Source organism: Phaseolus vulgaris, chromosome 1 (genome assembly GCF_051622355.1).
Source record: "Phaseolus vulgaris cultivar YP4 chromosome 1, ASM5162235v1, whole genome shotgun sequence".
Lineage (NCBI taxonomy): Eukaryota > Viridiplantae > Streptophyta > Magnoliopsida > Fabales > Fabaceae > Phaseolus > Phaseolus vulgaris.
The window spans coordinates 54,135,059-54,161,792 of NC_143498.1; the positions used below are offsets into that span (position 1 = coordinate 54,135,059).

A 26,734-nucleotide genomic window follows, 5' to 3' on the forward strand; every position below is an offset into this window, starting at 1 on the left:
AAATTTTACAGAACTTAAAAAAGCTTCCAAATGAATTATCTCTTATTCTATTTTTCTTCTTCTTCCTGTAGTAAAAAATTGGTGGTGCAGCAGTGACAACAATGATGGGGTGATTATTTTTTTTTCTTTTAATAAGGGGTGCAGTTAGTAATATTGAAGATTCATGAAGTAAAAGCCTAAATTTATTTTTCTTCCAAGTCTACATCCTTAATTGGTAAAGGAAGATCATGCCGAGATATTGACCTATAAAACAGAACAGAGTATCCTTAATTGGATTGATTGTTGACAAAAGTTAGAACATTGATACTACATTTTCAACTTTTACAATATACACTTTTTTTTTTCTTACAAAATTATCCTTTTTCAGAAACTATTTTTGGGATATATAAACCTTTGGAAAAATAATTTCTGGTATGGATCAACCAATATTCCATTTTACAAACAAAGGTGGCAGGGTTCATATGCTTTACATGGAATTAAAACTGCAATGCATTCTTGTTACAATTCCAAGTTCATTGAAAACAGGGGATACAACTACTTTGGCCTCTCACAAATACAAAGAATTTTCAGTCCCAAATCAATAATGCATTTGGGTTCCACTATCTATTTAAATATTTAGCCAAAAACTCGAAATTGTTATTATTATAGACACAAAAATTAGTAAGTAGTGTGTAAACTTTCACAAAATTTGGATTTAAGACACCATCTTAAAGTCGGATTGCAGGTTGTAACAAATTCTGTCCAATTTCAAATTCCAATACACACAATAAATGATGCCGTAAATGACCCCTTATGCAAATCTAAGTAATCTCACTGACCCTTCAACAAAAATATCATAAGTAATTTAAGAAAAACACTCAAGGTACAATTTTTTAAGTGATTTGCATTATTTTAGAAGTAAAATTGGACTTTCACATTGATATTCCATACACTTGTTTATTATAAATAATTTCACCTGGTTATGAGGTGAATCTCTACTTCTAATTCAGAAAGAACAACATAAACCGCTGGAAAAGTTTACAACAATTTTGAGGGTGATTTATCAAAAGAAAAATAAGAGAAACAATTTTCATCCTACAGATGTGAGAAGAATCTACCTCCATGAGTACATAATACAATTTCTAAGGGTTGAAAAATTGGTCACCACAATGACATTTCCAACTCAGTGGCTTGTAATTGGAGTACCTGTTACCCTGGAGAAAGAAACTTTGCATTGCAGCACTCGGTGAGATAGATACTGGGTGGACTCGGTTATTCCTAGACAAGGATGGAACTTGCACTGCCATGCATGGATGACACTGGTTGCACTTGTTGTGGCAAGTAGGAGGCATTGATCCTAATCTGTTTTTCTCCTCATATGAAGGGTCCTGCATACAACAAAAAAACCTAACTGAATCATTTTTTAACAGAAACAACAGCAAAACTATGACTTCCATTAAAGCCTACCCGTGGAGGAATTGCATGCTGTGGTGGTATGAAACAAGAAACTGGACATAGCAGATGGTGTAGTAGAAATGTAATGATAATTGTAATAAGCAAGATGGTGGTGGTGGAGTTCTGAATTAGATTGAGTGAAGACATGATCATGAATGCCTATCATGTCATTTCTTGATGTCATTCCCAATCTATACCCAAACACTTATACTAAATTTAAAGGTTAACCGAGTTGTGTTGTGAGATACTGATAACACTACAAGTTGGAGATGAAAAAAAATGGCTTTGGGAACTTATTTTTAGCTTTGTGAGTGTTGAATACTTTTTATGCTTGTGGCCTATAGAGAGAAGGGAGAGGATGTGCATCGATCAGAGGGTGCGCGTTGTGTTGGCAGTGTAGAGAGAGAGAGGGACAGTAGACAATGGACAGCAAGAGAGGGCACAGACTGTGACAGAAAAAGTGAAAGGAACAGTTCAATAGAGGTAAACAAAATGGGAGAATCCACATCAGTATCAAGGACACCTTGGCCAGTGATCTAATAGTAGTTGTGACTGATTATAAGTAGCAGGGTGGAAAGAGAAATTTTTTTGTGTGTATGAGTGGGTAAAATTTAAAAACACACAATGGCAGGTGGTAGTTAAAATTTGCATTTATTAGGCTATCTAATTTTTGTCACAGTTCTTGGAGTGTCATGGTACTGAGCATTGAGTACCTTTGACTTAATTAACATTTCACAATTAGAAGTTTTTTCAATCCCATTATGGTTACTCATGCAAGCAAAGGGGTGCTCTATGATAGGAAAACAAGAAAGTATCATTAACATGGACTAGAAAATGAAACCTAAAAGACAAAAAGAACTCAACTCTGTACTTGAACAAAGTCGTGAGAAAGAAGAAATTAATAATGTCTAATTAAGAAGTTACAATGATTTAGTGGTTTGCCATCATAAATAGGACAAGTACATATTGAAGTTTCATGTACCATGTTTAATATTTTATGAAGGGTAGATAATGGTGAGACTTCATGAAATTTTGGATCATAATAAAGAATAATCAAATTGAAGTTCTCTATAATCCAAGAATGCAGCAAAGGGTGCAAAGTTAATACAATAAATAGAAAAGTTGGTATGAATTTCTATATAATTTATCAGTGTGGATTTAAATTTTTCTAACATCACTTCTTTTTTCTATTTAGTGATTAGGGACCAATTCCGATTCTCAAGAATTAACTGAGTAGTTATAAGTAAAATTATTTATTTATTCAAATTTGTGCAGTAATATACTTCACGAGTCTCACGGTGCCTCTAGTGTACAAAAGAAAAAAGAAAAAAAAATATCCACTTTTTGTTTTTATTTATTTTTAGAACTTTTAATCTCACGTGTCCTTACACACTGCACATCTTGATTAAATAAAGTAAATTATATATTTAATGAAAACAATAAGTAAAAAAAAAATCTGATAACCTTTATAAAATATTGTTTAATCAACAACACCCTTAAATTACTTGTTGATAACAACTTTAAGAGACATGTATCAAATAATAAGGTAAATATACTAAAAGAAACTAATATTTAGATTGTCTATTTTTAAAAAAATATAAAATCAAATTGATTACATTAACCCTTAATTTTACACTTTAAGATAATAAGTATTAATTATTTTAAATAAAATTTATGACATTTATAGTTAAGACCTTTAAAAAGTATTTTATTCTAACATTTTTTTAAAATAAAAAACTAAAGTGATTAATGCTTATAATCTGACAATGTTTAGAATTTACTCAAATATAAAAGAATAGATAAACAGTTAATATTGTAACAAATAAAACAAAAATAAAATTAAGGGTACATATGACTATTTTATTGTTCAGGTTTGGAGATTCTTGCTGTGATTACACAGCTTGCAATTACCCAAAGCTGTCATGGGATGATTGACATGGCACTGAGAAACAGATAGGGAATACGACAGTGAAAAGATTAAAAAAAATTCGTTAAAAAACAGTAAACTATTTCTGCTTTTTTTTTTTCAGAATATGGTATTTCTTCTTTGTTCACACTGTCATTACAGAGAAATTACAATAATATATTTTATTGTTTTCTAGAATTTTTCTGAGACTTCCAATTTGGAATTCAATTAATTGTAATTGACATACAAAAATGTGGAATAAAAGACAAAGACAGGATATTGTCTCTTTAATAGGTGTGTTAGTTTTATATTTTATAGGATAAAACTTATTATGCTTGTAGGAGATAATAAATCCAAAATCAGATAAAAATAAAATAAAGTAAAAATGATTATAATTATTTAATTAAAATATATTAACAAAAAATCGTTGACATAAATGTGTTATCACATTTGTTTTCATAAGAATTTGTGTACTTACCCAAATTCAGTGGTGATTATAAAGCAATTGGTTAATTGCATCATAGTCTAGATAATAATTTTTTTACTTAATTTACAATAAGGTTGCACATTAAATTTGGTTTCAAAAATTTAAAATTGAATCTGGTATCAATTTGTTTGCTACAGGGCATGCATATTTTTTGTCAGGTAATGCAGATAGAGACATAGAAAAAGCTGTCGTGCAAAGGATTTTTATCTTGACTTGTAACTAGCTAAACCTTTTCTGTACTGAGTTTTTTATTTCTTCAGTTCCTCACATTCAATTTTTAAAGCTTAACTTCATACATGTTTGGTTTAAGTTAAAATATCAACCTAATTTGATATAAATATTTATATATATGATTTTAGATTGAGAAAATCAATCATGAGTCTGAATTAATTTTGACTTAAATAACTTTAGAAAGTTTGTCATAATTTTAGTATTAACTTTTATAAATTAAGATTATTTTAAAAAATTATGTTACTTCAAAATCAATTTTACAGTCAAATTAATAGAATCAGTTTTATTTAATATCATGTACTAAGTGTAAAAATTATTTCATAAATCATCTACAATCATACATATTAAATATTTTTAAACAATCCCTCTAGTCACCATTAGTAAGGTGTGACCTGCATTTAGTTATGTTGTTATCTTACATTAATAACTATTTCAAGGTAACAAGTAACATCCCATGATTGCAAGACCAGAAAATGATAAGAAGTTCTTTTGAACTTTGAAACATAGTTCATTCTTTTTTTAAAGCTAATTTTTCCAAATTGAGACAAATTTCCTATTTAACTATATCAAACATAGAATATATCTTCATACAATCTATCATGTAACATTATTTTTTTTTTCCTATCCTTCTTTATTGAAAAAAATATACAATTTGAGTGGACTGACTGTGCCAAAATTACATTTTTTTTTTCAAAATACATGTTATCTTGAAAGAATATTTTAGGTCAAACTTGATATTAAATGCAGAGTAATGTTAGTTCAATGTTGTTGAACTAATTCTTCCGATAAAAGTATTAATGGTTAATAAGATTACTCTTTATCCCTTTCCCGTAATAGTTTAGATAAAAACATCTATCTCAAAAACCAACAGGAAAAAAAAAACATATATTTACTTTCCTGACGTGTCTCATAGTTATACCACTATCAATCATAGTTGGAGCTAAAGCAAAATCAGTTTTTTGAAAAATAAACAGCTAATCACTAACATAACTTTTTTAAGTTTATCTTTTTGCAAGTCCTATAATGTGTGTCTGTTTTTCCTTTTACTTTCAACATGTCAACTTGGACTCATCACGTGTGCGAGATCATCTTTTCATTGGGAGGACAAAGACACTTGGTGAAAACATTAGAATTGGAAGGCTTACCTTGTAGACACAGTTCAAGTTCATATTCACGAACTATCTGACTTCAACTGTAATCTATATAATTCCTCATCCTGAATCACAGTTGGAATAGTCCAAGTGCCAAGAGGGTGCTCTGATACCTTTCCACCTAAAAAATTCAATCGCCAAGAAACAATGGAAGGACATGGTTATGTTATCGTATAATTATACTTCTAGAATGGCTAGACTGACTCCAGCAAATTACCTTCTTTAGTGGCTTCTACACATCTTTTCTGGTAGTTCAGAGAGAGATGTGGATCAAGTAATTTCAATAAACATTCATACTTTTCTTCAGCCTCACTAATGTATTTTGCCTGGAATTCAGAATTTGAACATTATATCCATTAAACAAGTAGCTACTATGACTATACCAATTGTAATTAACAGGCAGGAATAAAAAAAAACTCATCCATACAAGCAAAAAAACAATATAGATTGTGTATGTAGATAGATGACAACATGGCATTATCAAAATTAGATTGATAGAACTTTTCTTCTCTCAAGATAGGTGAGAAATGACAATGATCTCTAAGGCTCTAACAAGAATATTATATTATTTCACTATACAATCTGCGCATGCATTCTCGACGAAGTTTGAGTCCAAACTCTAATTGCACCTCCTCTCCCTGTAAAAGTGGGCGGTAGAGTGATCATAAATTAGTTACTCCCTGATTCCATGTCTGACAATTAGGTTACGCATGACACTATGAAGTAAAAGTCACATTAGTTTAGGTACTTAGTTCAACAATCCTGAAAGAAAATGAAAAATAAGAATGTGAAATGCTGGACCACGCTTTATCTATTTGACTTTACATTAGCAAATTTTAAGAGAAATGTTAGAACATTAAATGACACTCTATTTCCAACAAAGGTCTCAGGCTGGTCCTGCTAAATAATAAGGGCCTGTTCTCTCTTAGTAGGACTAGATGGGCTTTCACCTAGTAATAGTGTGTTTAAAAATGTCAGTGTTTTACTGAAGTATTTATGATTTTAATAATAGGTGGATATTAATCTCCCGCTGCATACAGCATGAAAGTGGTTCAATTAAAAAGTTTTGAAATTCTTACCAAAAAGTTATCAGCTAAGCAATAAACTTCAACAGAACATATTGATTTCTATTAGCAAGTATATAAATTTGCAGTACCATTTGTAAACAGTTTGACATTCTCACCAGCATAGCAGGAGCAGCTGAAGGTCCATATATTCGGATAAACATGCGCAAAATATTGAAGTTGTTCTCTAAAACATCATCCTGAACGAGGGTTTCAATGAAATTAAGATTCAGAAAACATTACAACAGATGGTAGTTAAAAGATTTGGATAATTGAAAACATACCTCATAATCATACCTGCAACATCATGACAGAAAAGTTATGTTCAATAAAATTATAAATTGAAAAATAACTAGAATAAGGCTGAAATCTATATATGCATATGTAATTACAGAAATAAGTGAAACTTGAACAACAGCAAAAAAGCAAAAAGAAAAATCAAGGTAAGTTTTTGTCTTAGGCTATCTTTCTTGGGTAAAGAATTTTACTACTTCTATTGTAGAAAGGATACCTTTGGAGTGAACAGAATGAAATACAAAATCAATTAGTATAATGCCATCATCTTCTTTTGCCAAAATTAATGCAGCTATTTATTTGTAACTAAATGCATTCTTCATATATAAATATACAGAGAATACACAACAAAAAATTGTAGTGTGTGCTGTGACAACAAAAAAAAAGGGATCAACAAGTTATTGCTGATGAATTTACTCAACACCTATAAGCTGTTTAAAATAATATAAATAATAACAACAAAATTCTGCTCAAGTATGGAATATTATGATATGTAGAACCAACTGAAACAAAAGATAGTACTTACAGATCGTCAGAAACTTCCACTAGGAACTCCGAAAGTGAGAGAAACTCCATGTGCAATTCCTCCACCTTCCGAAAAGATTCAGAAGAACACAATTATCCTCAATTCATACATTTAGCTAAAAATATTTATGTTATTTTGTGCATAAATTTATGTTGCTCACAATATTTTAGAAGAAAACCAATGCCTAACTCACAAACTGTGTGTGTGAACATGTCAAGAAGGAGATGAATAAATCAATATCCACAAAATATTTTTTTTGCAAATCAGTTGTACCTTGGTCCCTTGCAGTTCATAGAGAAGAAGATTTAGAACTCGATAATCAAAAGACTTTAAATGAACAGCCTTCATCACATCCTCAACAAGAATCTGAGTAGAAATAATTAATAATTAATTATATTACAAACAAGAAACTTCAAAAAGATTTGAATCAACATATATACACTCTGAAGAAAATTAAAAATGCATATAGATTATGTTTACCTCCTCCTTGTTTATTAGTGCAGAACAAAGTTTTCTTTCCAGAGCCCAGTACTCTTCTCCCTGTCTAAGTTCTTCTCTTATCCTTATCTCATCAAGGAAAAAGAACAATGAACCAAATTAAGCTAAACCATAACTCTTCCCCTGGAAATGTAAGGTATAGAGTGCAGAATATAGACCTTTCTGTCAAAAGGCCTTTGTGTTCAAGAACCGTCACAAGTGGTCTAACTGGGTCGTTTGAGAAGCAAGAAACAAATAAATCGATTTCTCTCTACATTTAAAATTAAATTATATCAGAAAATTGAAAGTTAATACCTAATCATCAACATTCAAATTGCCACTGAATAAATCAATCACCTTATCTTTTTCTCCATATACACACTTTTCATTGTTGGGTGTTTGTAACATTTTCTCATTCATTTTATCAAGCTGCATCATAACGGAAACAGGTTCTCAGAAAAAAATAATAGCTTTTGCAGATTTTATACTTACTATTGGAATATATCACTAAGTCTCAAAGTAACACTAACAAATATGATTTTTTTTTGTCAAATCATATGCTTCCTAGTAGGGAAAAATAGTCCACTTCACCCTCATGCATTAGTTGAATGCAATATTGCATAAAAAATCCACCTTCACAAACTCAAAGGCCAAGTAATCCACTGAGACACTGAGGTATGAGAATAGATATTTGAGCATCTTAACGCAAGAAACGCCCATTGTGCAAGACTGCATAGTGTAGTGAAATTTGAGGAGTGCATATTTCCTTAATAATAGTATTTCATGTGTTACAGTGCATTACTTGACCTTTGACTTTGCTGAGATGAGACACTTGAAAAAAATAACGTGCGGATAAGAGCTTTTGTGCCACCTAGGGTAAACATCAAACCCCATTGAGCACCTGTCCGAAATGGGAAGTATCATGTGTGCGTTAGGACTGTTATTGGAAGATAACTGATATCATTTTGACAGTTGAAATGATGGTCCTTATATAGGCCAAGCCCAAAACGACAGAGTCATACAGGTCAATATGTCTGTTATCACCATCGTTATTTCACACTCAAGAGATATGCCTTGACCAGTCACTCCATAGTAGCACTAAATATCTGTCATTGCAAAATGACATTGATCCTGAATAGATGTCATGTGGAATGGCTCTTAAGAAGGTCAATCAGTTCATAGCCACCTGCCTTTCCTTTCATCTGGCTTCAGGAGGTCTATCTATTTTCCCCTCTATCTGCATGAACTTTTGGGCTCATTGATTAGCTCCACAGACGCAGTGGAACCACATTTATGAACCGTACACCTTCAAAACAATAATTGACTTGGATAATAAATGAGTGGCCAAATTTAATAACATCAAACTAGCATATACCTGATAAATATAGCTCTCTGTGAATGAAAGAATAGGTAAGTATTTGAAGATTGATTGTGGCTTGCTGACATCCAATCCATGAAACATAAAATAAGATCTGCACTGAAAAAAAAAGGGTTCAAATTAACATCAGGATCACAAAGCAAGTTTTAAAAGCATGGAGTGTTAATTAAATCGAATCAAGCCTTCCACGAAATTACTCTTGCAGACCCGATATATGCCACTTTATTCATCTAACAAAAAATGTGGTAATTGATGGCATAAAATAAACATGATATTATAGGGATACCAATAAAGTTTATCTGTTACAAATACTCACATTTTCTAACCTAATCAAGCATTAATAACAAAATATCAAGATCACAGCAAAATGTTATTTTTTAATATAGACTTACAAAATCCTCAAGGGTAGAATTTGCCATTTGCATGGAGTCCAGCCCAACCACGGCCATGTTTTCATTACTACTTTGCAATAAACTGTATTCTTTCGTCTGATTGCAACTAACCAAAGCATCTCCTACAGGACTTTGTTGAAAACCTAACATAAAATTAAAAAATATCATAAAAATAGAATTAAAACACGAAACAAAAATATGAACAAAAAGTTTGAAAAGTATTGTATGAGTATCAGCAACGTTATGGTAAGGCAGCAGTGGAAGGCATTTAATGCACCCCCCAATCATTGATAGTTCATATGGTTATCTAAGAGAGTATGAGTATCACAGACGTGTAGGATATTTATGTATATGTGTGTGAAGCAAATGAAAGACTAGCGTGCTTCATAGTTAGTTACAAAATTTGTATTACAAAACCAATTTCAGCTAGTGTCCTTTCCATTTCAGAGAAATCAAGAAACGAGATAGAAAAATAGTGCTACTAATATCTCTAAGCAACACAAACCCGGATAAATCATAATGCCACTAATAGTTACATCTATTTTTCTAAGTTTCTAACAGGAGCCAGATAAAGAGCGATTCTGAGACAGAACATTCGATCCGATACAAAAAAAGTAAACCTAATAAAAAAACACACATGAACATGATAAAATAGGCATAGCAGTGCAGAACCAGAATTCTGTTCGCTGCTGGTGGTGAAATGGTGGTGTTGATACGCGTCCTCGAGGAATGAAGATGACAGCTGCAAGAGCGAAATGAAGCAGTTTCAAATTTCACTTCAAATGCAAAAGCAAATGAAAAGAAGAAGCGGAACTTACTGTGGGAATGAAATAGGAAAGCACGCAGCATTTGTCGTTGATATCAAGGCCTTCGCAGGGTTGGATCATAAAGATGATGAAATTAGCGAGGAAGCGGTTAGAGTGGTGATTGGAGTTTGAAACGCCTCGTGAATCCATGAATTCCAGCATCCTCTGCACTTTCTCTAGATTCCGTAACTCTTCCATGTCCCCTCGCACCAGAACAACAGTGTTCAAGTTTTCACACAGAAAATTCTCTCACCAAGATCCTTTGTGAATGAGAAATTTAGGTAAAATTAATCTTTTCATTCTCAGACATTTTTGAAAAAAAAATAAATCATATACCTATTTTGCTTGAGATTTTAATTTTTCTACAGAAATAAAAGATCTTCTATTTTATAACTTGGAAATTATTACCTGCAACTTATCAATTTCAACCTCCATCTTATTTTTTACGTGAAATAACAAAAATGTTTTTAAATAAAAAAATACAAATAAAAACACATTCTCGTTTGAAATATATTTTTAATTTTTTTTCAATATATATATATATATATATATATATTTAATTTCGAAACTGTTTTTTCTACATTTGCTTTCTATAACATTTTTTTTTCTAATTCTAAATTTTTATTTCCAAAATAAAAAATAATATTTGGAAATTTAAAGATGTGTAGAGGTTCAAAAAGTTGGATGGTGGAAGAATTTGCCATATAACTTTCCTATTCTTATAGATGTTTTTAAGTTGGTCTGTAACTACATTTTTTTATAGTTTTTTTAAGGGACATTTTTGTTAAGTTGATTAAGGTGAAATTAAAATTAAAAAAAAAACTATTATATGTTTTTAACAAACATATTATTTGATAAGGATATTTTTAGTAAAAAATAATTTTAAGAAATAAAAATTATAACATTTATAAGTTATTTAAACTCTCGATTATTATTTTTTCTGTGAAATATTCATATTATTTATTTGCATTGCCTCAGTCTCTTTTCCTGCTCCGTGGCTCTAAATATTAGTTACTGAAAATTATTTCACAGAAAAAAAATTTAAAATAAAAATACAATCAAACAAGGTTCCCTATAAATAATATGGAAATTTATTGAATAATTAAACTATCGACTTAATTTTTAAATTATTTAGTTTTTTTAATTGAGGTATTGAAATCTTACCGAAAATGTGTATAGAAATCTAATTAAAAATTATTAAAAGTTTAGAGATCTAATTACAAATTTTAAAAATGTAGGGTTTTATTTAAAAATTCTTCTTAGAGTTGTAGGATGTATTAAATTAGTATCTTTTAAAAATATGTAAAATTTTATGATATTCAATAAAATATTTTAAATGGTACAAAAATGTCATGTCAAATTAAATTAAAATAAAAAACTGAAATTTGATGGTATTCAAATAATTTAAAAAAAAATGTTAGTATTCGAAAGCATATAAGTTTAGATATATCATTTATGTAAAAAGTGCATGTGACTTTTTAATAAAATGTATATCAAAACGATTTTACTTAAATTCTAAACCTTTTTTTTTCGCTTGTTAGTTATTGAACTTTTATTTCTCTCATCACACAAATATAATATTTATCTTCTTATTGAAAAAAATATCAACATCATTCATATGTAATGATAAAATTCTTTGTAAACAAAATCGTTTCCATAAATTTCCAATTAAATTAGTGAAAGAAATCTTATAACAAAGATGATAACTTTAAACTGAAAACTCAATCATGAATGAGAAAATATTAAAATAGATAACTGTTGAAAATATAAAATAAAAATATAACTAATTAATTATTAAAAATATTACAAATTTGTATTGATTTTATGCTCTTCTCAACTCTCTTTGACATGATTATTTTTCGATCAGTGTCAACTACAACTTTTTACTAATATTACTAATAATATTTTTGGATGTTGTAATTTAGAATTTTGTAGTCAATATTGGAGATTATGTCATTTACTTATTAGACACTTGTTGCCTAACTCCTTTACAATGTAAAAGTTTTTCAAAAAGTGTAATTTCTCGTTTATCTTGATTTAAATTTTGTTTTTATGACTTAAATAATAATTTAACATATTTTAAGAAACTAAAATTATAATAAAAAATTTAAAACTTAAATAGTAATAAACGTCTTTTTTTAAAAAAAAACCATGTATTGTGATTTTTTTAAACAAAAACTCACATATTGAACATCGTTATCACTGTGAGATTTTAATATTCTGAAAATGCTATCACTGGAAAATTTAACAATTACACGTCGTTACATAGAAATATCATAACATAACGAAAGAGAGAAAAATGGTAGAAAATATGTGGAAAACCACATAATATTAATGGAAAAATAAAAAAACTCTAAAGAGAATAAAATTATCCAAACCTAAAGTCGTGAGAGATTGTATCTGTTATCAAGAAAATTTATAACAAGAATAGGATGCAAAAGATCAAACAAAACAAAATCATGCTTATTATCAATCATTTTGTTTGTAAAACTATCTGCACAACCAATTGCATAGTATGATACATGTTCAACCTATACTCTCCTCACATTATAAAAATAATAATTAAATAATAACCAAATTTACAAACTAAAAATCATTAATCATTATATTAACTAAATTATATTTTATTTTAAAAATTAAAATAGTATATATTATTAATAAACATTATAAATTAGTATCTAAATTAGTTATAAAGATTTTAACTACTAATATTTTAAATTTTAAAGTTATCTCCATTAAACTAATAAAGACTATTTTTCTTTATAACAAACTTTTTATGTTAGGCATCACTATGCTACTTACATATCAGTTAGTTAGGGTGACACCTCAAATAACAACAACAATCATTTATCATCATATGAAAAAAAAATATTATTAAAAATAAAGAAATAAATAAAAATATGGGGGGACTATACCAAAACTCATATGTTAAAAATAACGATACATAGGTAGACTGTACATATTAACAAAGAAGTCTAAGAACAGACGAGATGAAAGCCTATTATATCAATGAAAGAATTCTCTATGAATAAATATTAAATTAGTCAACTTGTCAGTGCACACATTCTCTTCATTAATAAATGACTAAAACCTTGCTAAGTAATGGTTAGATATAAATTTCAAAAATATTTTATAAAATTTTCTTAAAAAAATTATTTTAGATACGGATAATTTTTTTAATTTATAAAATAATCTTTAATCTAATTAAATAATAATTAATTATTTTGATATCAAAAGTTAATATTTAGTTAATAATTTTAAAATCATGAGTTTTAATAATCATAATTTCTACAACCATAATTTCCCCATGTAAAGAATTTCTAATGTCTACATAGACACGAAAACCATCAATATATTTTCTAACACTTTCTAAAATTGTCACCACTACTAACATGATGAGAACATCCTTTGGTTCCACTAATTATGTTTACTTTCACCCTCCAACACTTTACGGATGCCAATTAACCTAACCAACTCCAAAGTTTTTCAAATGTAGTTTAAATATATAAAAATTGTTCAAAATAGCTTCCTGAAAACATTACCTTAAAATTGAGACGTAATGTAATTACTCCTTCTCTATAAATAATATATGTCAAAACAATAATAAGAGTATACAACATACTTTTTTGGAATTAATCATGGTATTTAGTTATTATTTATTTTGAAACTCAAATTTTTGTCATGTTATTATTTTTAAAAAGTGTTTTGAGAAGTTAAAAAAAAATTATTATCTTAATTTGATTTATTTACCGATTCGTACTGAATAAAGGGTGAATAAGGGGTAGAAATCTCAGCATTCGGACAATATCGATTGACATGATCAAATTCGTTAAGCTCAACATGGGATTAGTAAGTTTAAAACAATTGTTAAATATTAGACAACGTGTTTTTAATCATGATCCAAACACTAATCCGGCTTAACAACAACAAATTCATAACAATTATATAAATAGTCACAAATTTAGATAAGAATGCATGTCATCATTATGTATTAATTGTATTAAACATTAAATATCGAAATCTTACTTAAACGTTGGAATACCTTTTTATAAATATCATTCGGATTAGAATTTTTTTAAAAAAAAAAAGGTTTGTAGGAGAAAAAGAGGTTATGAAAAAAAAAAAAGGTGATGAATCGACAAAAAAATAGTAATAATTTTCTCAGTTTCAATCCATTTTTCAAACATTTTCTTAATTTAATTCCTAAACAATGGAAGATTATTTAGACATGTCCCAACACTTTCAAATAAGAAATTGCACGAAATGGAGCCTCTCAAAAAGTGACAAAACTCCAGTACTACCTTCTAGTTAAGGACTCATGATACTCTAGGTCGAGTTGGGAATATCTTGCAAGATGTATTAAAGTGAGGTTATGTTATTCATAATTTATATTTGCCCGTAACATAATCATACCCAATTTTTTATAACTAACAAGATAATATTAATTAAGAAAACACTTACAAATATTTTATTACCGTTGTCTTTGATAATATGTAATAACAAAATACATATTTTAATAATAATAATTATTCTAATTGAATTTTAAATAGGATTAGAGAATTCCACATCCCCATGTGTACATAGTTGGAAAAAAAAAAAGAAAGAATTGCCGTCAAAACGATCCAATGAGAGAACTCCACCCAATGCAAAGACATTCGCTGGCGCACTTTATGACAACTGTAATCACTGTAATAAAGCTGTTTTCAACCATCTTCTCTCCTTTTCACTACACAATTTTATTTCATTCTCAACCGTATCAATCAAACGTATAGGGAGCAGCGTCCAATACCATATTGCCACGTGTCACGCGAACCGCACTGAGCTACTGCTCCCACACACTTAACAATCCTCCAAATGAAATCTGCACACTAAACAGTTGCTTAATTAATCGTCAATTTGAAATAGAAAGAGCCACAAATTTGGGAGTGAGAAAGAAGGAGAAAGTGCATTGCAGCAGAACAATGGCCAGTGCAGGAGGCTACGGAGACGCGAACCAGAAGGTAGATTACGTGTTCAAGGTGGTGCTTATAGGCGATTCCGCGGTGGGGAAGTCGCAGATACTTGCGCGATTCGCCAGAAACGAGTTCAGCTTGGATTCGAAGGCCACAATCGGCGTCGAGTTCCAAACGCGCACTTTGGTGATTCAGCACAAGAGCGTCAAGGCTCAGATCTGGGACACTGCTGGACAAGAACGGTTCTCTATCTCTTCGTCTTCTACCTCTCTTCAACTATATATATACACACGCTATACTCTGTTATTTTCTGCTAGTTTCGTTTCGCGGTTTTGTTCGAAATAAAACCTAGAGGATTTTAGTGGATGATTTTGTAGATCTTTTTTGTATTGTTAGGTTTTTGTATCTGTCGCTTGATATGCCTCTGAAGTAATAGTTACTGATTAGTGCGTATCTGTATGCTCTGATCGCGTCGAATTGTTACGCAGTTTAACTCTGAGTTAGATTCTTGATGTTAGATTTGTTTCCTGAGTTGATCTGCTCGTCTGATCGTGGCCGGCGGAAGAATTGATCCTCGGTTAAGTTTTTATAGTGATTCAGTCAGCTTCGTGTTTTCCGCCAATTTAGTTTGTAGAAGTGAGTCAAACCGAGTTTGACTAATGTTTTGCGTGCGGCGGAAGGATCTTGAACTTTGGAGTTTAATTTTTTGTGCTGGCATTGATTGCATGTTGACGCATCCTTGAAATAGTTTGACGAATGGCAACTACAGAGGTCAGAAGTCAAGACTTAATTTCATCTTGTCACCGACGTTTTTTGTATTCGTTCCGGACAAACTCAAGGGTAGGGATCGTGTGCCTCGAGGTCTTGTTGGATGTGGCAAGAACTCTAAGATTCTCGTCGGTGGATGTTTGAGTCCGGAGTTGAGGGACAAATAGATAGCCTATCCCATGTGAGTTGACGAGGTATTAGTCTGTTTGAACTTATTCTTAGTGATAAGTGAATTATCTCTATCTTATCTTAAAAGGACTAGAAGATTATCTATTGATTATCCATCCTTACATGTAAGAGAATTATCTGTTGATATCGATTGGAGATGTGTGGTGAGAGGGATGACCTAATTGGACCATTTGGAACCGGGATTAGGAAGAAGTTATTAGGACTCGAACTATTTACATCACCGTGTGTCTTTGGTTCCTGTCAATGTTTATGCAATACATTCAAATTTTATAGTTACAAAAAGGAAGTGATAATGCTTAACTGTGTCTCATATATAAAGATTAATAGTGATCAGGATTGTCTAAGATCACCTGCTAATTTTGTTTGGACCGGGGTCAGAACAACATCTTTTTTCTCAAGTTGTGTTGGATTTTGTGAAGGTTTTCTTTGAGACAATTTGAGTATTGATGTGCACTTTGATGAACACAGAGCTAACCATGAAAAAGGAATAAGAGATGGTAACTACATATCAATCTACCTTAGCAGAGTTATGAAATTTACCTGAGAATGAAGTAAATTCTATAGAATAATATTCACAAGTAAAAATGTATATGCTACCCGACTGCCCTCTCATAGTTACACACCCTTCCATGGGACATAACTTCACTTGGAAGTAATATATCTGTTAGAATATTCATAGTTCATATATAGTTATATAGTGTGCTATTAGAACTTCGATACTATAGTAATCAGATTGAATTGTCTAAATAACATAATAAAATTCTTAGAAATGATTCCTACAAATTTCTGTTCCGTGTTTGAATCTGTGTTGCACTGTTAATGCGTGTGGTTGTGTATTTGAAATGAGAATACTTGTGTATGGACCTGAAGGTCAAGAGTTACCTATGCAAACTTTTGTGTTAAACCTGCCTTTTGACGGGATTCTGGTTGTACACGAAGTGGAACCAAACACGCTGTCAGTACGTAGGCCTGTGATTATATTTTGTACTACTCTAAAAACCGTTTTTTTAATATTTGGCATTTTTGTGAAATAATTGTTGTTAGTAGCTATAGATGCAAAATTTCATGTGCTTATTTGTTTAGTAGTATAAGTTTATTTACAAGAGAGTAATTGGGAGTACATTGAATTTTTTTCTACGTTTATAATTAGATATCATCATTGCCCAATTTCCTTGGGATTGTTATTTTAAAATAATTAATTTTCTCAGCTTTGTAATATAACAGAATCGTGGGTGAACATTGAGATTTCAACACAAACAGAAGTATCTGTGACTGAACATACCATTCATGGAAGTAGTATGTATAGATTATGAATATATGCAAAATGTTTGCACTTGAAGGGGCTTGTGTTTGTTGCTAAAAGTTTAACCCACAAATTTAAAATAAAAAATTGTCATTTTCTTACTTTGCCTACTATACAATATCCTCGGTAGTAGACAATCTTACTAGAAGCATGCTGGCATGCTAATGTGTGGTGTCATTTCCAAAGGATTCAAACTGTGACTCGTTACTTTTAGAAGAGAGGAATAAGAAGAAAAAACAAGAACTATTCCATAAGTTAAAAGTATTTTTGTGTACAAGTTAAAATAAAAATTTAGAGAAGTTATATAAAAAACTTCTACGACTTTCTAACTTACGCAGGAAAACTTAATGTGTTTTTTCTTCATATTGTCTCTCCGAGAAATTCTTATAATTTTTGTTATCTAAATAGACCCTTTGTAGGGTACTCTACTTGTTCTTTTTACTATACCGCACACCTGGCAGCTTATCACTGAAGTAGTTTATTTAACTCTTTAGAGAAAGGTTGTGAATAAAATATTTGGCAATTATGGTTGAGTATGTTTCTGTAGGGATAATCATTGGAATTCATTGTTATATTGTCAGGTTTAAAGTTAAAGCAGTATGTATAATTTTCACCCTAGTTATTTAATCTGCTTTTAGGTTGACTGGGATTTTTCAATATTCACATTATTGTCAAGTTTATCTCTGATCATTACTCCGAATGATGATTGCAGTTTGACCTGACATATAAATGATTTTTATTCTACAGATATAGAGCAGTCACAAGTGCATACTACAGGGGTGCTGTCGGGGCAATGTTGGTTTATGACATCACAAAACGTCAAAGCTTCAATCACATACCTCGCTGGTTAGAAGAACTGCGTAACCATGCTGATAAGAATATAGTCATTATTCTTATAGGAAACAAAAGTGATCTGGAGAACCAGCGTCAGGTACCCACAGAGGATGCAAAAGAATTTGCCGAGAAAGAAGGTTTATTTTTCTTGGAGACTTCAGCAATGGAAGCGACTAACGTTGAAACAGCCTTCATGACGGTTTTGACAGAAATATTCAACATTGTTAACAAGAAGAACCTAGCGGCTGGTGATAGTCAGGGAAATGGCAACTCAGCATCTCTGTCTGGCAAGAAGATTATTGTTCCCGGTCCTGCTCAAGAAATCCCTAAGGGGAACATGTGTTGTCAGTAATCCTCACTTTATTTATAATTTCTTTAAATTTTCTAGATTTCATGATTGTGTTCCTATCACCAATTTTTATTAGTTTGGTGCATTTCCTTTTGTATATTTTTACATTATTTAAAATTTATTTTGCATGAGTTGCTCTTAAGACCAAGAGAGGGAAGTGATTAAAATTTTCGTGGTAGAACATAATTGACAAAACTTAAGTGCACTGTTTTTATCTGTTAGTTGGAATAGAATACATGTAGGATTTGCAGACACTCGTCATCCTGACTGACCTAGACTTCCTTGACTTTAATTGCTCTGTTTTAGATATGTTTGATGTTATTTTTCAATTAAATAAAAGTTTCATATCATTAATCAATACTGACCGTTGTTGCGTTGGATTTTAGAATAAAACTATTTTAATCAGAAAATAAAACAAAATACTTGTGATACTGATTTAGGCTTATCCGTTGATAGATGACTTTTTTAGACTAGAAATAGAGTTGATTATAAGATGTCATGCCCATAGCCTAATATAGCTCGATGCCATAATTCTTATTATTGTGAAGCTTGTTGTACGAATAAATCTGGAATAATGAATCTTGTGGCATTTACAAATAAAATTACCGTTTTAATACTGCAACATAATAATATAATTATAATATTTTAAAGACAGTAGAATTTGTTAAACTTTAAAATAAAACGAGCGTAATAATAGATATGATATAATTTAAACTTAAAAAGGTATTAATATTATAATTTTAAATAAAAATAGCTTCTCATTTAAATTGACAGCCAATTATGTATTTGTAATGATGGTAAAAATTGTAAGATTTTAAATAAATTATTTTAACGAGAAAAATGAAAATTTAACTGTAAAATACTCAAATTTGTAACAGACATTGGTTGACACCCCTAACATTCGGCCCGTGAATATTACGGATAACAACTTTCCAATACTCATAAAATGTCGTGCTGGATTCAGTAAAATGAGACCCATCTGTCAAAATTTAAGCAATTCTGGTAAACTCACTAAAAGCAGTGAAATATTGATACAAATTTGAGCAAAGTCTGTGCTAACTTGGTTATAAATAACACGACGAGAAAAAAAAGATAGAAAATAAATTCATAACTTACATGAGTGGACCGGCAGCCTTAATTTCTGCAAATGTTTTTTTTATAAGAAGGATGAGAGTTAGGTGGGAGCCATGACTAAAAGGATAGCTGAATAAACATTTAAAAAAAAAATTCAATAAATAACAACTAAATTTAGAAATTAAAAATAATATTTAATTAAAATAATTGGTATTTAAGATTTCTATTACTAATAAAAATTTATAAAATAATTTACAAATTAGTATCTAAATTAACTATCAAAATTTTAACTACTAATATTTTAATTTTTAAATTAGTCTATAAAAAACTAATAGGAAACTAATTTAAAATATGAAATATTAAGTAACTAAAACATTGATAATTAATAATTAAATACTAATTTATAAATTATTTTGTAAAATTTTATTAATAATAAAAATTACTTTAGATATCAATAATTTTTTTAGTTTATAAAATATCTCTGTTTTAGTTAAATATTAGTTAAATAGTAATTAATTATTTTGATTTTTAAAGTTAAATTTCATTTAATAATTTTTTTTAGTGAAAATAGTAAAAACCTATATTGACTACTCCAAGTAATCACTGAAAAATATTAAATACCCGTAATAATTCACCTTTTTCTAACACCCAGTAACTTCCACATCTTCGTTTTTACCGTTTGCCACTTGTGCTTCATCTCCATTGGTATCAGACGGTTGGTCCTCATGCATGGAGGAGTCCTTTTGTGTTAGTGTATCTAGACGCATTAAAAGCCTTTGAAGCAGTTCTTGGCATTCCAATGCACCAACCATCACAGTCAAACTTGCTCTACCCTTCCAGCACCCAATGGCTACAGTTGACTCGTCCACTTGGAGGGTCCCTGTAGCAGCTCTGCTCCCTGCAGAGAAAGGAGAAGGTCAAATAAGAGTCAGGCTAATTGGCATTTACTCTGCTCATGCGGGTGCATACCTTCACCCAGAACTATCACGCAACAGCCGGGCATTAGGTTTGCAGCACTTTCTCCGAACTTGGCATCGACAAAATCTGCAAATTTTACAGCTCTGTACTGCAGAAGATGCTTGAAATCTATGGCAGATGCACGTAGAATCTGTTTGGAAATGTGAGGGAGAATAAGGGGCAATCCTTCAGAAGTGATCCGGAAAGAACATTGTGCAGATCTTCCTTCACATGAAGTTTGTCTTTCCTGTATGATGATGGCAGCACGTTTGCTTATTCACAAGAGCAAGAGCTAATCAAAGAACTCATTTGTTTAAGTAATTAGGTTTTTATAAAAATTTAAACAAACCATCAAGGCTTTATATTATTACAATAATCCCATATCAATTATCACGACAAAATGAAATATCACACCCCAGTAGTTTACAATGATTCGTATCCCACAAAATATTCTAAACTGAGTCAAGAAAAACAGTAATAGGAACCGTTAACACTAACAAGTCATACCACTACCAATATCAATGTGTTTTTATACACTATAATTTTGTCAATATAAGTCAGTTTGACTAAATTTATTTAAATGAATAGATGGTAACCTTTACCCACACAAGTCCCAACCTGATCCGTGTCCTCAAATGTCACTGTTTTCACTACTGCATAGGAATTACTTAAAAGGATTTTGCTTCTCTGAAAAGAGAAAGTAAAGGTTTATCCATTTTTTATTTGAACTAAATTATCTACACTTTATAGCAATGGCAAATAAATTACTACTTTCCCACTTTATACATGTTCTCACTTTGAGTGAAATTTATTGAAAATAAGGAGTATATGTTATAAATAAATCAACTATTAAAATTACAATAACAAAAACACTTTATAATTGAGAAGATAATATACTTACAAAAACCTTCAGGCCAACAGAAGTTATTTTAAGTTGCTGCCCCGCTGAGAAGTTCAACTCCAGAACATCTTTGACTGACTTGGATATATAGTAAATTCTTTTCACATGACTTGTATCACTGTTTCTTGTTACAAGGTGACCATTAAATGGAAATTGATCATCAATACCATAAAATTCCTTTATGCTGTTAATAACTCCTTCGTCTTTGAAGAAGACAACAGGGTCAATGCCTCTCCATTTGCCTTGAAACTGCAGTTTCCTTTTGCCTGGAGTATTCTTTGTTATGATTTCTACACCGCAGGGATCTTGAACTTCCTTGAAATCCTCTTCTTCACATGTAACAGAATTAACTTTCAAATCTATTTTATTTGGTTCACTTTCATTTATATTAGCCTCTGAAATTCCTTCAGGTATACTTTCCAATGGATTAACATGCAGTTCTTGTGCATCCTCATTGCCCTGGTTTGCTGCGTCAACTTGTTTCTCAACTTCTTTTCTAGGTTTTACCTGGATTGCTGCAAAAAGGGACAACAATCACAAACCTATTATGGCAAGAAAAGGCATGGACACGTAAAATATGTTAGTAATTAAAACTGACTGTTTGAAGGAGGAGTTATTCCCAATATCCACTAGAATTCCTTGACTCTCTTTGCCAATATTTGAGAGAGAAAAACAACTGAAATCATAAAAGAAATTACCAGGAAGATCAGAAACTTTCTGCAGAACAGCAATAAAGAAGGCTCCAGTATTCTGATCATGAGGCACAAACCTCATGCACCGCTCTAGTGGGAAATCAGAATCTTCCTCAGTAAATTCGAGCATCACAGGATTCTCCACTGCTTGAACATCTTCTTCAGTATGTCCCTTAACATCATCAGTATTAATATCACCTTCAATGATGATATTACAATTACTATCACCAACATCCTGATAGCTTCCGCCATTTGGAAACATGCTGGGAAGAACAACATTTCTATGAGACTTGGGAACATCTTTGCTAGAGATAAACCACTTGCCCTTGTCGCATACCTGCACATCCAAACTATCTTCAGAAGCATTTCAATGCATACAACTGCATAACAACCTTAAATCCTTCTATTCTAGACTACTGCATTTGAATTAAATACACAATAATAAAAAATCTTCTGCTAGAAATGCAAGTTTCATTTGGGAAAACATAATGATGTTCTATTCAGAAAGTTTGAAATTTAATATTTTACCAGGAATGTGAACATGGGTACAAGTTCATACATCCCAGTAATCAATTACAGATAATTAACAACCAAAACACAATTAAAAAATAAGTTAACCAGAACAATAACAGCCCATGACACAACAACATTGAAATAGTTTAATTCATAATCATAAGTAATGAAGGCATTTTCTCCTCCGAAGCTCCAGAAAGATGAGTCATGCTCGATTTTGCCATGTATAAAGCCAATCAATACGTCTATTTGTAAATTTTGTAGACATTACATGTTTTATCTTCAAACTCTAAAACACAAGGCAATATATAGTCACAGAAAAACAAACCCTCCATCTCTTAAGACCTGGTCGACGAGTGAGTTGGGGACATTGACTAGAGACATCTACAAGTTCAATGGACCCTCCACACCTTCGCAAAACCTGCAATTGGTAGGTAGGGAGAATAGGTTAAGCCCATCCGCTCACAAAGTATAAAAAATACTATAAGTGCTACAAGCAATGTTAATGTATTCTAGAGATGCCAAGACCAACGCATTGAATATAATTTTTTTAATAAGGAAAACCCCCAAATATTTTTTTCAAATAAAAAGAAAAACTATTAATGTTGAATAAACAAAAAGTAAATTATTATGTTACAGACAAAAAAAAAAATATTATTAAAAGAAAACCATTGAATATGTAAGAAAGCAACCAATTGATCCCTGATAGAGGGGCGAGAGCCGCATCAGTGAAGAAACAAATCATACATATAAAAGCGTGAACTATTTACTTGATGGTATGAAAATAGAATACTTCAATTGAAAAGCCCATAACTGGATAAGCTAGATAACACAGCTGGCACCAAATATAAATTCAGAGATTTCGGGGCTGATTACCTCTGCAACAACCGCTTCATTCTCAATAGGATTCATTGAGCAGGTTGAATAAATCATTCTTCCACCAACTTTAAGTAAAGATACACCTAATAACATTATAGAGTGACTGAGTTTGCGAAAATCGTCTCGGTAGAGAAATATTATTCACCCTAGTTCATGTATACTCATCTATAATAATAGTAGCAGTAGATTGATCCTAGTACCATACGGAAAAAAAAATTGAACCAGAGGAACAAGAGACCGTCAGTTTAAACTAAAACTAAAAAAGTACAAAAGATTGTTTGTGTAAAGAAAGAGAATGCTTGTCATCTTCAATAGTCAATAGAACTTCTCTACTTGAATGTATCTTCAATTTAACTATAGAGAAAAGCAAATCTATTTTTATTTTAGCAATATTATCTGGAATAATACAAGCTCCCAACCGAATAAACTAAACCATGATTATGATTTACCCACCTTATTACAGGAAACATCAAAATGAGGCTAAAGAAGCCAGACCCTAATAAAGGTAGAAATAATAAAAAATGTACCTCGCATTGCAATTAGAACTTGTAGGTTATGAAGGCCATTTCCAGTCCCTGTGTTCCTTTATACAAGAAAAATCAGTCTTAACTTCTTAAGCCAAGAAAAATAAGGGGGAAGAATGCATCCAAGAAAGGAATGAAAAATACCATTTCCTCCAAAGATCAGGGGCCTTACGAAGGGTGCCATCTCCGCTGCATGGGACATCGCACAGAACACGATCAAATAATAACTGGGCTGGTTGATCTAGCTCCATTTTATCATAATGTTTTTTCAAGAGACATCCTGGGAAGTGTTGAGCTTCATGATTGGTGACAATTAGGTTGGCTGTGCACATCCGTTTTGTTTGGTGAATGAGAAGATTACATCTTTGGATATCTAGATCATTTGCTATAACCTAATTATTAAGCATAGACTAATTAATAAAGTTTTCACATGAAGCCTGATAAGGACAGACCATATTTACAAGACTATTTTTCCTAGAAAACAAATAAATTAACATCATGTATAGACACAAACCATTCCATCGGGCAGAGATCCTACTTTAGTTGAATGGTGTAAAATCTCAAGCAATTGAAATGTTTTTGAACCAGGCGCTGCACACACTGAATAAAAGCAATGGAATAGAGAAATAGTTAGAAGCACTAAAATATGCATTGCAAACAAACAAAATAGCACAAAAATTGGTAAAAGTGACAAAATCCACTTCGGTACAGCACAAGTTACTTACTATCAAGTACAAAATGATTTGAATGTACATCCAAAAACAAGGGAGGTACCTGTGTAGCAAACAAACGTTTGTGTCCACAAGTTAAATTCTTGAAAGGTAAGCTCATAAAGTAAAATACATGCACTAAGCCATTCAGCTATCTAGAACAAGAGCTAGTCCTTTTTTACGATCATGAATAATGATAGACAAAATGTAAACAGACCCACCATGCTGACAGCTTCCTGTCTTGTAATATTTCCAATTTCATTTTCTACCTTTAAGAATTCATGAAACCTGAGAGATTCGCATAATAGGAAGCAGGAATTGACACATTAGTTATAAGTACTAACTTATGCATAATTTATTTGAATTAACTAAAAATAACATTCGGATGTAAGGCAAAAATCATAACTAAATGCAACCAAGTCATGAATAAGTGTGCTCATCATAGTTAGGTAATTAATTAACCATCAAGTCATAATCATAATATATCAATATGACCTTTGGCTGTTGCGCTGATAATTAGAACTACATATCTATTCCAAACTAACATTGGTTCAATTCACACCACTCATGTACTAACCTCCGAAGTGTTTGATTCTTCCTGAGCTGCTTACGCGAAAAATTCGAATGCCATGCAAAATTCTCAGGATACCATGGCAAAGGTAAAATAGCCGCTGTATCATCCCCTTCCACAACCTATATATAACAACTCATGACCATACGAAAAAGAGCCAAAGAATTTAAACATGAAAAATCGACAGTAGCAGAACAGTTAAACAAAATTGCTGCCGATGACTTACCTCAGCCTGAAGTGAGTGCGCAAAATCATTCTCTAGTTGAGACCGAATATCCGCACAAAACAGGCTACTGGAATCACCGAATAAAAAGACATAATAAACTTAAGCAAGCATCAATGTAACTCGGAACTGAAACGAACGAGTCTAGATTCAAACTTAAATGGATTTGAATATCGTTACTACGCGCGTGCAATTATTCTGTTCTTTGAAATTCTGTTACAGATAGATAGTTGTTTTCAAAATCCGTTGAAAATTTAGTCAATGGAATTGATCAGTTGAAAAAACAAAAGAAGTTTAAATAGAAATAAATGAATGAATACGTGGAATTGATCCTGAATGCTGCGGGCAAAGGAGTTCTGAGAAGTTGCTCGAATGCATCCCATTCTTGCGATGACACGATTCGCTGTTCCTGAAAAAGAAAGAAGAAAATCAAAGAAATGAGAGAATGAGAGAGAAAGAGTTACGCTGTGTTACTTAGCGAAGCATTGGTTAGGTTGGTTTACCTTGTAATAGTGATCGAAAGCGAGGTTCTGAGTAGCGAAGGGGTTGGAGAAAGGAATAGGATCTGAATCTGATCGAGCACGTTTCGAGTTCCACACATTCTCTCTGCTCTCTTGGAAATGCTTTCTTTGAGTGCGACTCTTCCCTCCTTTTCCTCTTCCCATGCCGTTGCACTTGCACTTTCAGTTTCAGTTTCAGAGAGCACAAGGCACTGGTAGTCCATAATTCATCCCGGGTCAATAAGCGGTTAAACGCAATGGGCTTGGGCCTTTCTCCTTCAAACACTAGTGGGCAAATTCAATCTGCAACTCCATGTTTTCCTCCTTCACCTCCATACTTCCAAAAATACCAAAATTACCCTCGATTTTATTGATATTTTTTTAAGATTTCGGAATCAGGAAACTTCAAAATCATAATATAAAAAATTAATATTTGTGATTTTATAAATTCAGGATTGTTATAAATGCAAATTTTATATTGTAAAATGTAAAATTTGTACGTAGTTCGAAATGTAAATTATAAAATTTGTATTGAACATTGTGTAATTCCAAAATATAAATTTTTGATTCTACAATTTAAAATGTAAAAATTGTATTTTAAATAGTATAATATATAATAAAAGTTTATCTTTTAAATTATACAAGTAAA

General features: G+C 31.2%; 4 protein-coding genes across 16 annotated transcripts; 1 reads left to right on the top strand and 3 right to left on the bottom strand.

Annotated features, from left to right (window-relative positions):
* Positions 1-857: 857 nt before the first annotated feature.
* Positions 858-4,200, bottom strand: LOC150029705 (EPIDERMAL PATTERNING FACTOR-like protein 1). The gene is made up of 2 exons (XM_090294781.1): positions 1,447-4,200; positions 858-1,367 (listed from the first exon to the last, which is right to left on the bottom strand). The coding sequence occupies exons 1-2, from the start codon at positions 1,585-1,587 to the stop codon at positions 1,122-1,124; spliced, it is 387 nt and encodes a 128-aa protein (XP_090150907.1). The 5' UTR covers positions 1,588-4,200; the 3' UTR covers positions 858-1,121.
* LOC137815173 (ATP synthase subunit B) lies at positions 1,229-10,642 on the bottom strand. Of its 5 annotated transcripts, none has more exons than XM_068618244.2 (14): positions 10,159-10,642; positions 10,013-10,082; positions 9,341-9,483; positions 8,946-9,047; positions 7,928-7,999; positions 7,750-7,841; positions 7,574-7,655; positions 7,367-7,459; positions 7,094-7,158; positions 6,558-6,570; positions 6,393-6,473; positions 5,427-5,535; positions 5,204-5,330; positions 1,229-1,367 (listed from the first exon to the last, which is right to left on the bottom strand). In XM_068618244.2, the coding sequence occupies exons 1-13, from the start codon at positions 10,342-10,344 to the stop codon at positions 5,230-5,232; spliced, it is 1,209 nt and encodes a 402-aa protein (XP_068474345.2). In that variant the 5' UTR covers positions 10,345-10,642; the 3' UTR covers positions 1,229-1,367; positions 5,204-5,229. The 5 variants fall into 5 exon arrangements, with proteins under 5 accessions (XP_068474345.2, XP_090150891.1, XP_090150897.1 ...); XM_090294765.1 differs by having other exon boundaries at positions 8,946-9,042; positions 10,159-10,445; XM_090294771.1 differs by lacking the exons at positions 9,341-9,483; positions 10,013-10,082; positions 10,159-10,642 and adding an exon at positions 8,761-8,876 and having other exon boundaries at positions 8,946-9,042.
* A 4,209-nt stretch (positions 10,643-14,851) lies between these two features.
* On the top strand, positions 14,852-18,689 carry LOC137815174 (ras-related protein Rab11A). The gene is made up of 2 exons (XM_068618246.2): positions 14,852-15,340; positions 18,106-18,689. Exons 1-2 carry the CDS (start codon positions 15,108-15,110, stop codon positions 18,542-18,544), a joined length of 672 nt encoding a protein of 223 aa, XP_068474347.2. The 5' UTR covers positions 14,852-15,107; the 3' UTR covers positions 18,545-18,689.
* A 720-nt stretch (positions 18,690-19,409) lies between these two features.
* Positions 19,410-26,330, bottom strand: LOC137815172 (uncharacterized). Of its 9 annotated transcripts, none has more exons than XR_016515356.1 (17): positions 26,089-26,310; positions 25,906-25,994; positions 25,589-25,655; positions 25,369-25,484; positions 25,013-25,079; positions 24,807-24,855; positions 24,596-24,681; positions 24,226-24,473; positions 24,085-24,140; positions 23,555-23,640; positions 23,007-23,099; positions 22,172-22,502; positions 21,474-21,988; positions 20,585-20,819; positions 20,251-20,513; positions 19,658-19,744; positions 19,410-19,520 (listed from the first exon to the last, which is right to left on the bottom strand). XR_016515356.1 is itself a non-coding variant. In XM_068618241.2 (17 exons), the coding sequence occupies exons 1-15, from the start codon at positions 26,248-26,250 to the stop codon at positions 20,257-20,259; spliced, it is 2,457 nt and encodes an 818-aa protein (XP_068474342.2). In that variant the 5' UTR covers positions 26,251-26,310; the 3' UTR covers positions 19,410-19,520; positions 19,658-19,682; positions 20,251-20,256. The 9 variants fall into 9 exon arrangements, 8 of the variants coding, with proteins under 8 accessions (XP_068474342.2, XP_090150919.1, XP_090150917.1 ...); XM_068618241.2 differs by having other exon boundaries at positions 19,658-19,682; XM_090294793.1 differs by having other exon boundaries at positions 19,658-19,682; positions 24,085-24,132; positions 26,089-26,307.
* Positions 26,331-26,734: the final 404 nt, after the last annotated feature.

What these genes read in the sequence shown, in the direction of transcription:
- LOC137815172 (XM_068618241.2), bottom strand. Translation starts at nt 26,250, where the DNA reads ATGGGAAGAGGAAAAGGAGGGAAGAGTCGCACTCAAAGAAAGCATTTC. An exon ending in GCATTCAGGATCAATTCCAC is followed by an intron (nt 25,656 to 25,905) that starts GTATTCATTCAT and finishes CGGTGATTCCAG; the next exon opens with TAGCCTGTTTTGTGCGGATA. An exon ending in GATCTCTGCCCGATGGAATG is followed by an intron (nt 24,474 to 24,595) that starts GTTTGTGTCTAT and finishes CTTAATAATTAG; the next exon opens with GTTATAGCAAATGATCTAGA.
- LOC150029705 (XM_090294781.1), bottom strand. Translation starts at nt 1,587, where the DNA reads ATGATCATGTCTTCACTCAATCTAATTCAGAACTCCACCACCACCATC. An exon ending in AGCATGCAATTCCTCCACGG is followed by an intron (nt 1,368 to 1,446) that starts GTAGGCTTTAAT and finishes TGTTGTATGCAG; the next exon opens with GACCCTTCATATGAGGAGAA.
- LOC137815174 (XM_068618246.2), top strand. Translation starts at nt 15,108, where the DNA reads ATGGCCAGTGCAGGAGGCTACGGAGACGCGAACCAGAAGGTAGATTAC. An exon ending in GACACTGCTGGACAAGAACG is followed by an intron (nt 15,341 to 18,105) that starts GTTCTCTATCTC and finishes TTTATTCTACAG; the next exon opens with ATATAGAGCAGTCACAAGTG.
- LOC137815173 (XM_068618244.2), bottom strand. Translation starts at nt 10,344, where the DNA reads ATGGAAGAGTTACGGAATCTAGAGAAAGTGCAGAGGATGCTGGAATTC. An exon ending in CACTAATAAACAAGGAGGAG is followed by an intron (nt 7,460 to 7,573) that starts GTAAACATAATC and finishes ATTTCTACTCAG; the next exon opens with ATTCTTGTTGAGGATGTGAT. An exon ending in CAGCTGCTCCTGCTATGCTG is followed by an intron (nt 5,536 to 6,392) that starts GTGAGAATGTCA and finishes TCTGAATTCCAG; the next exon opens with GCAAAATACATTAGTGAGGC.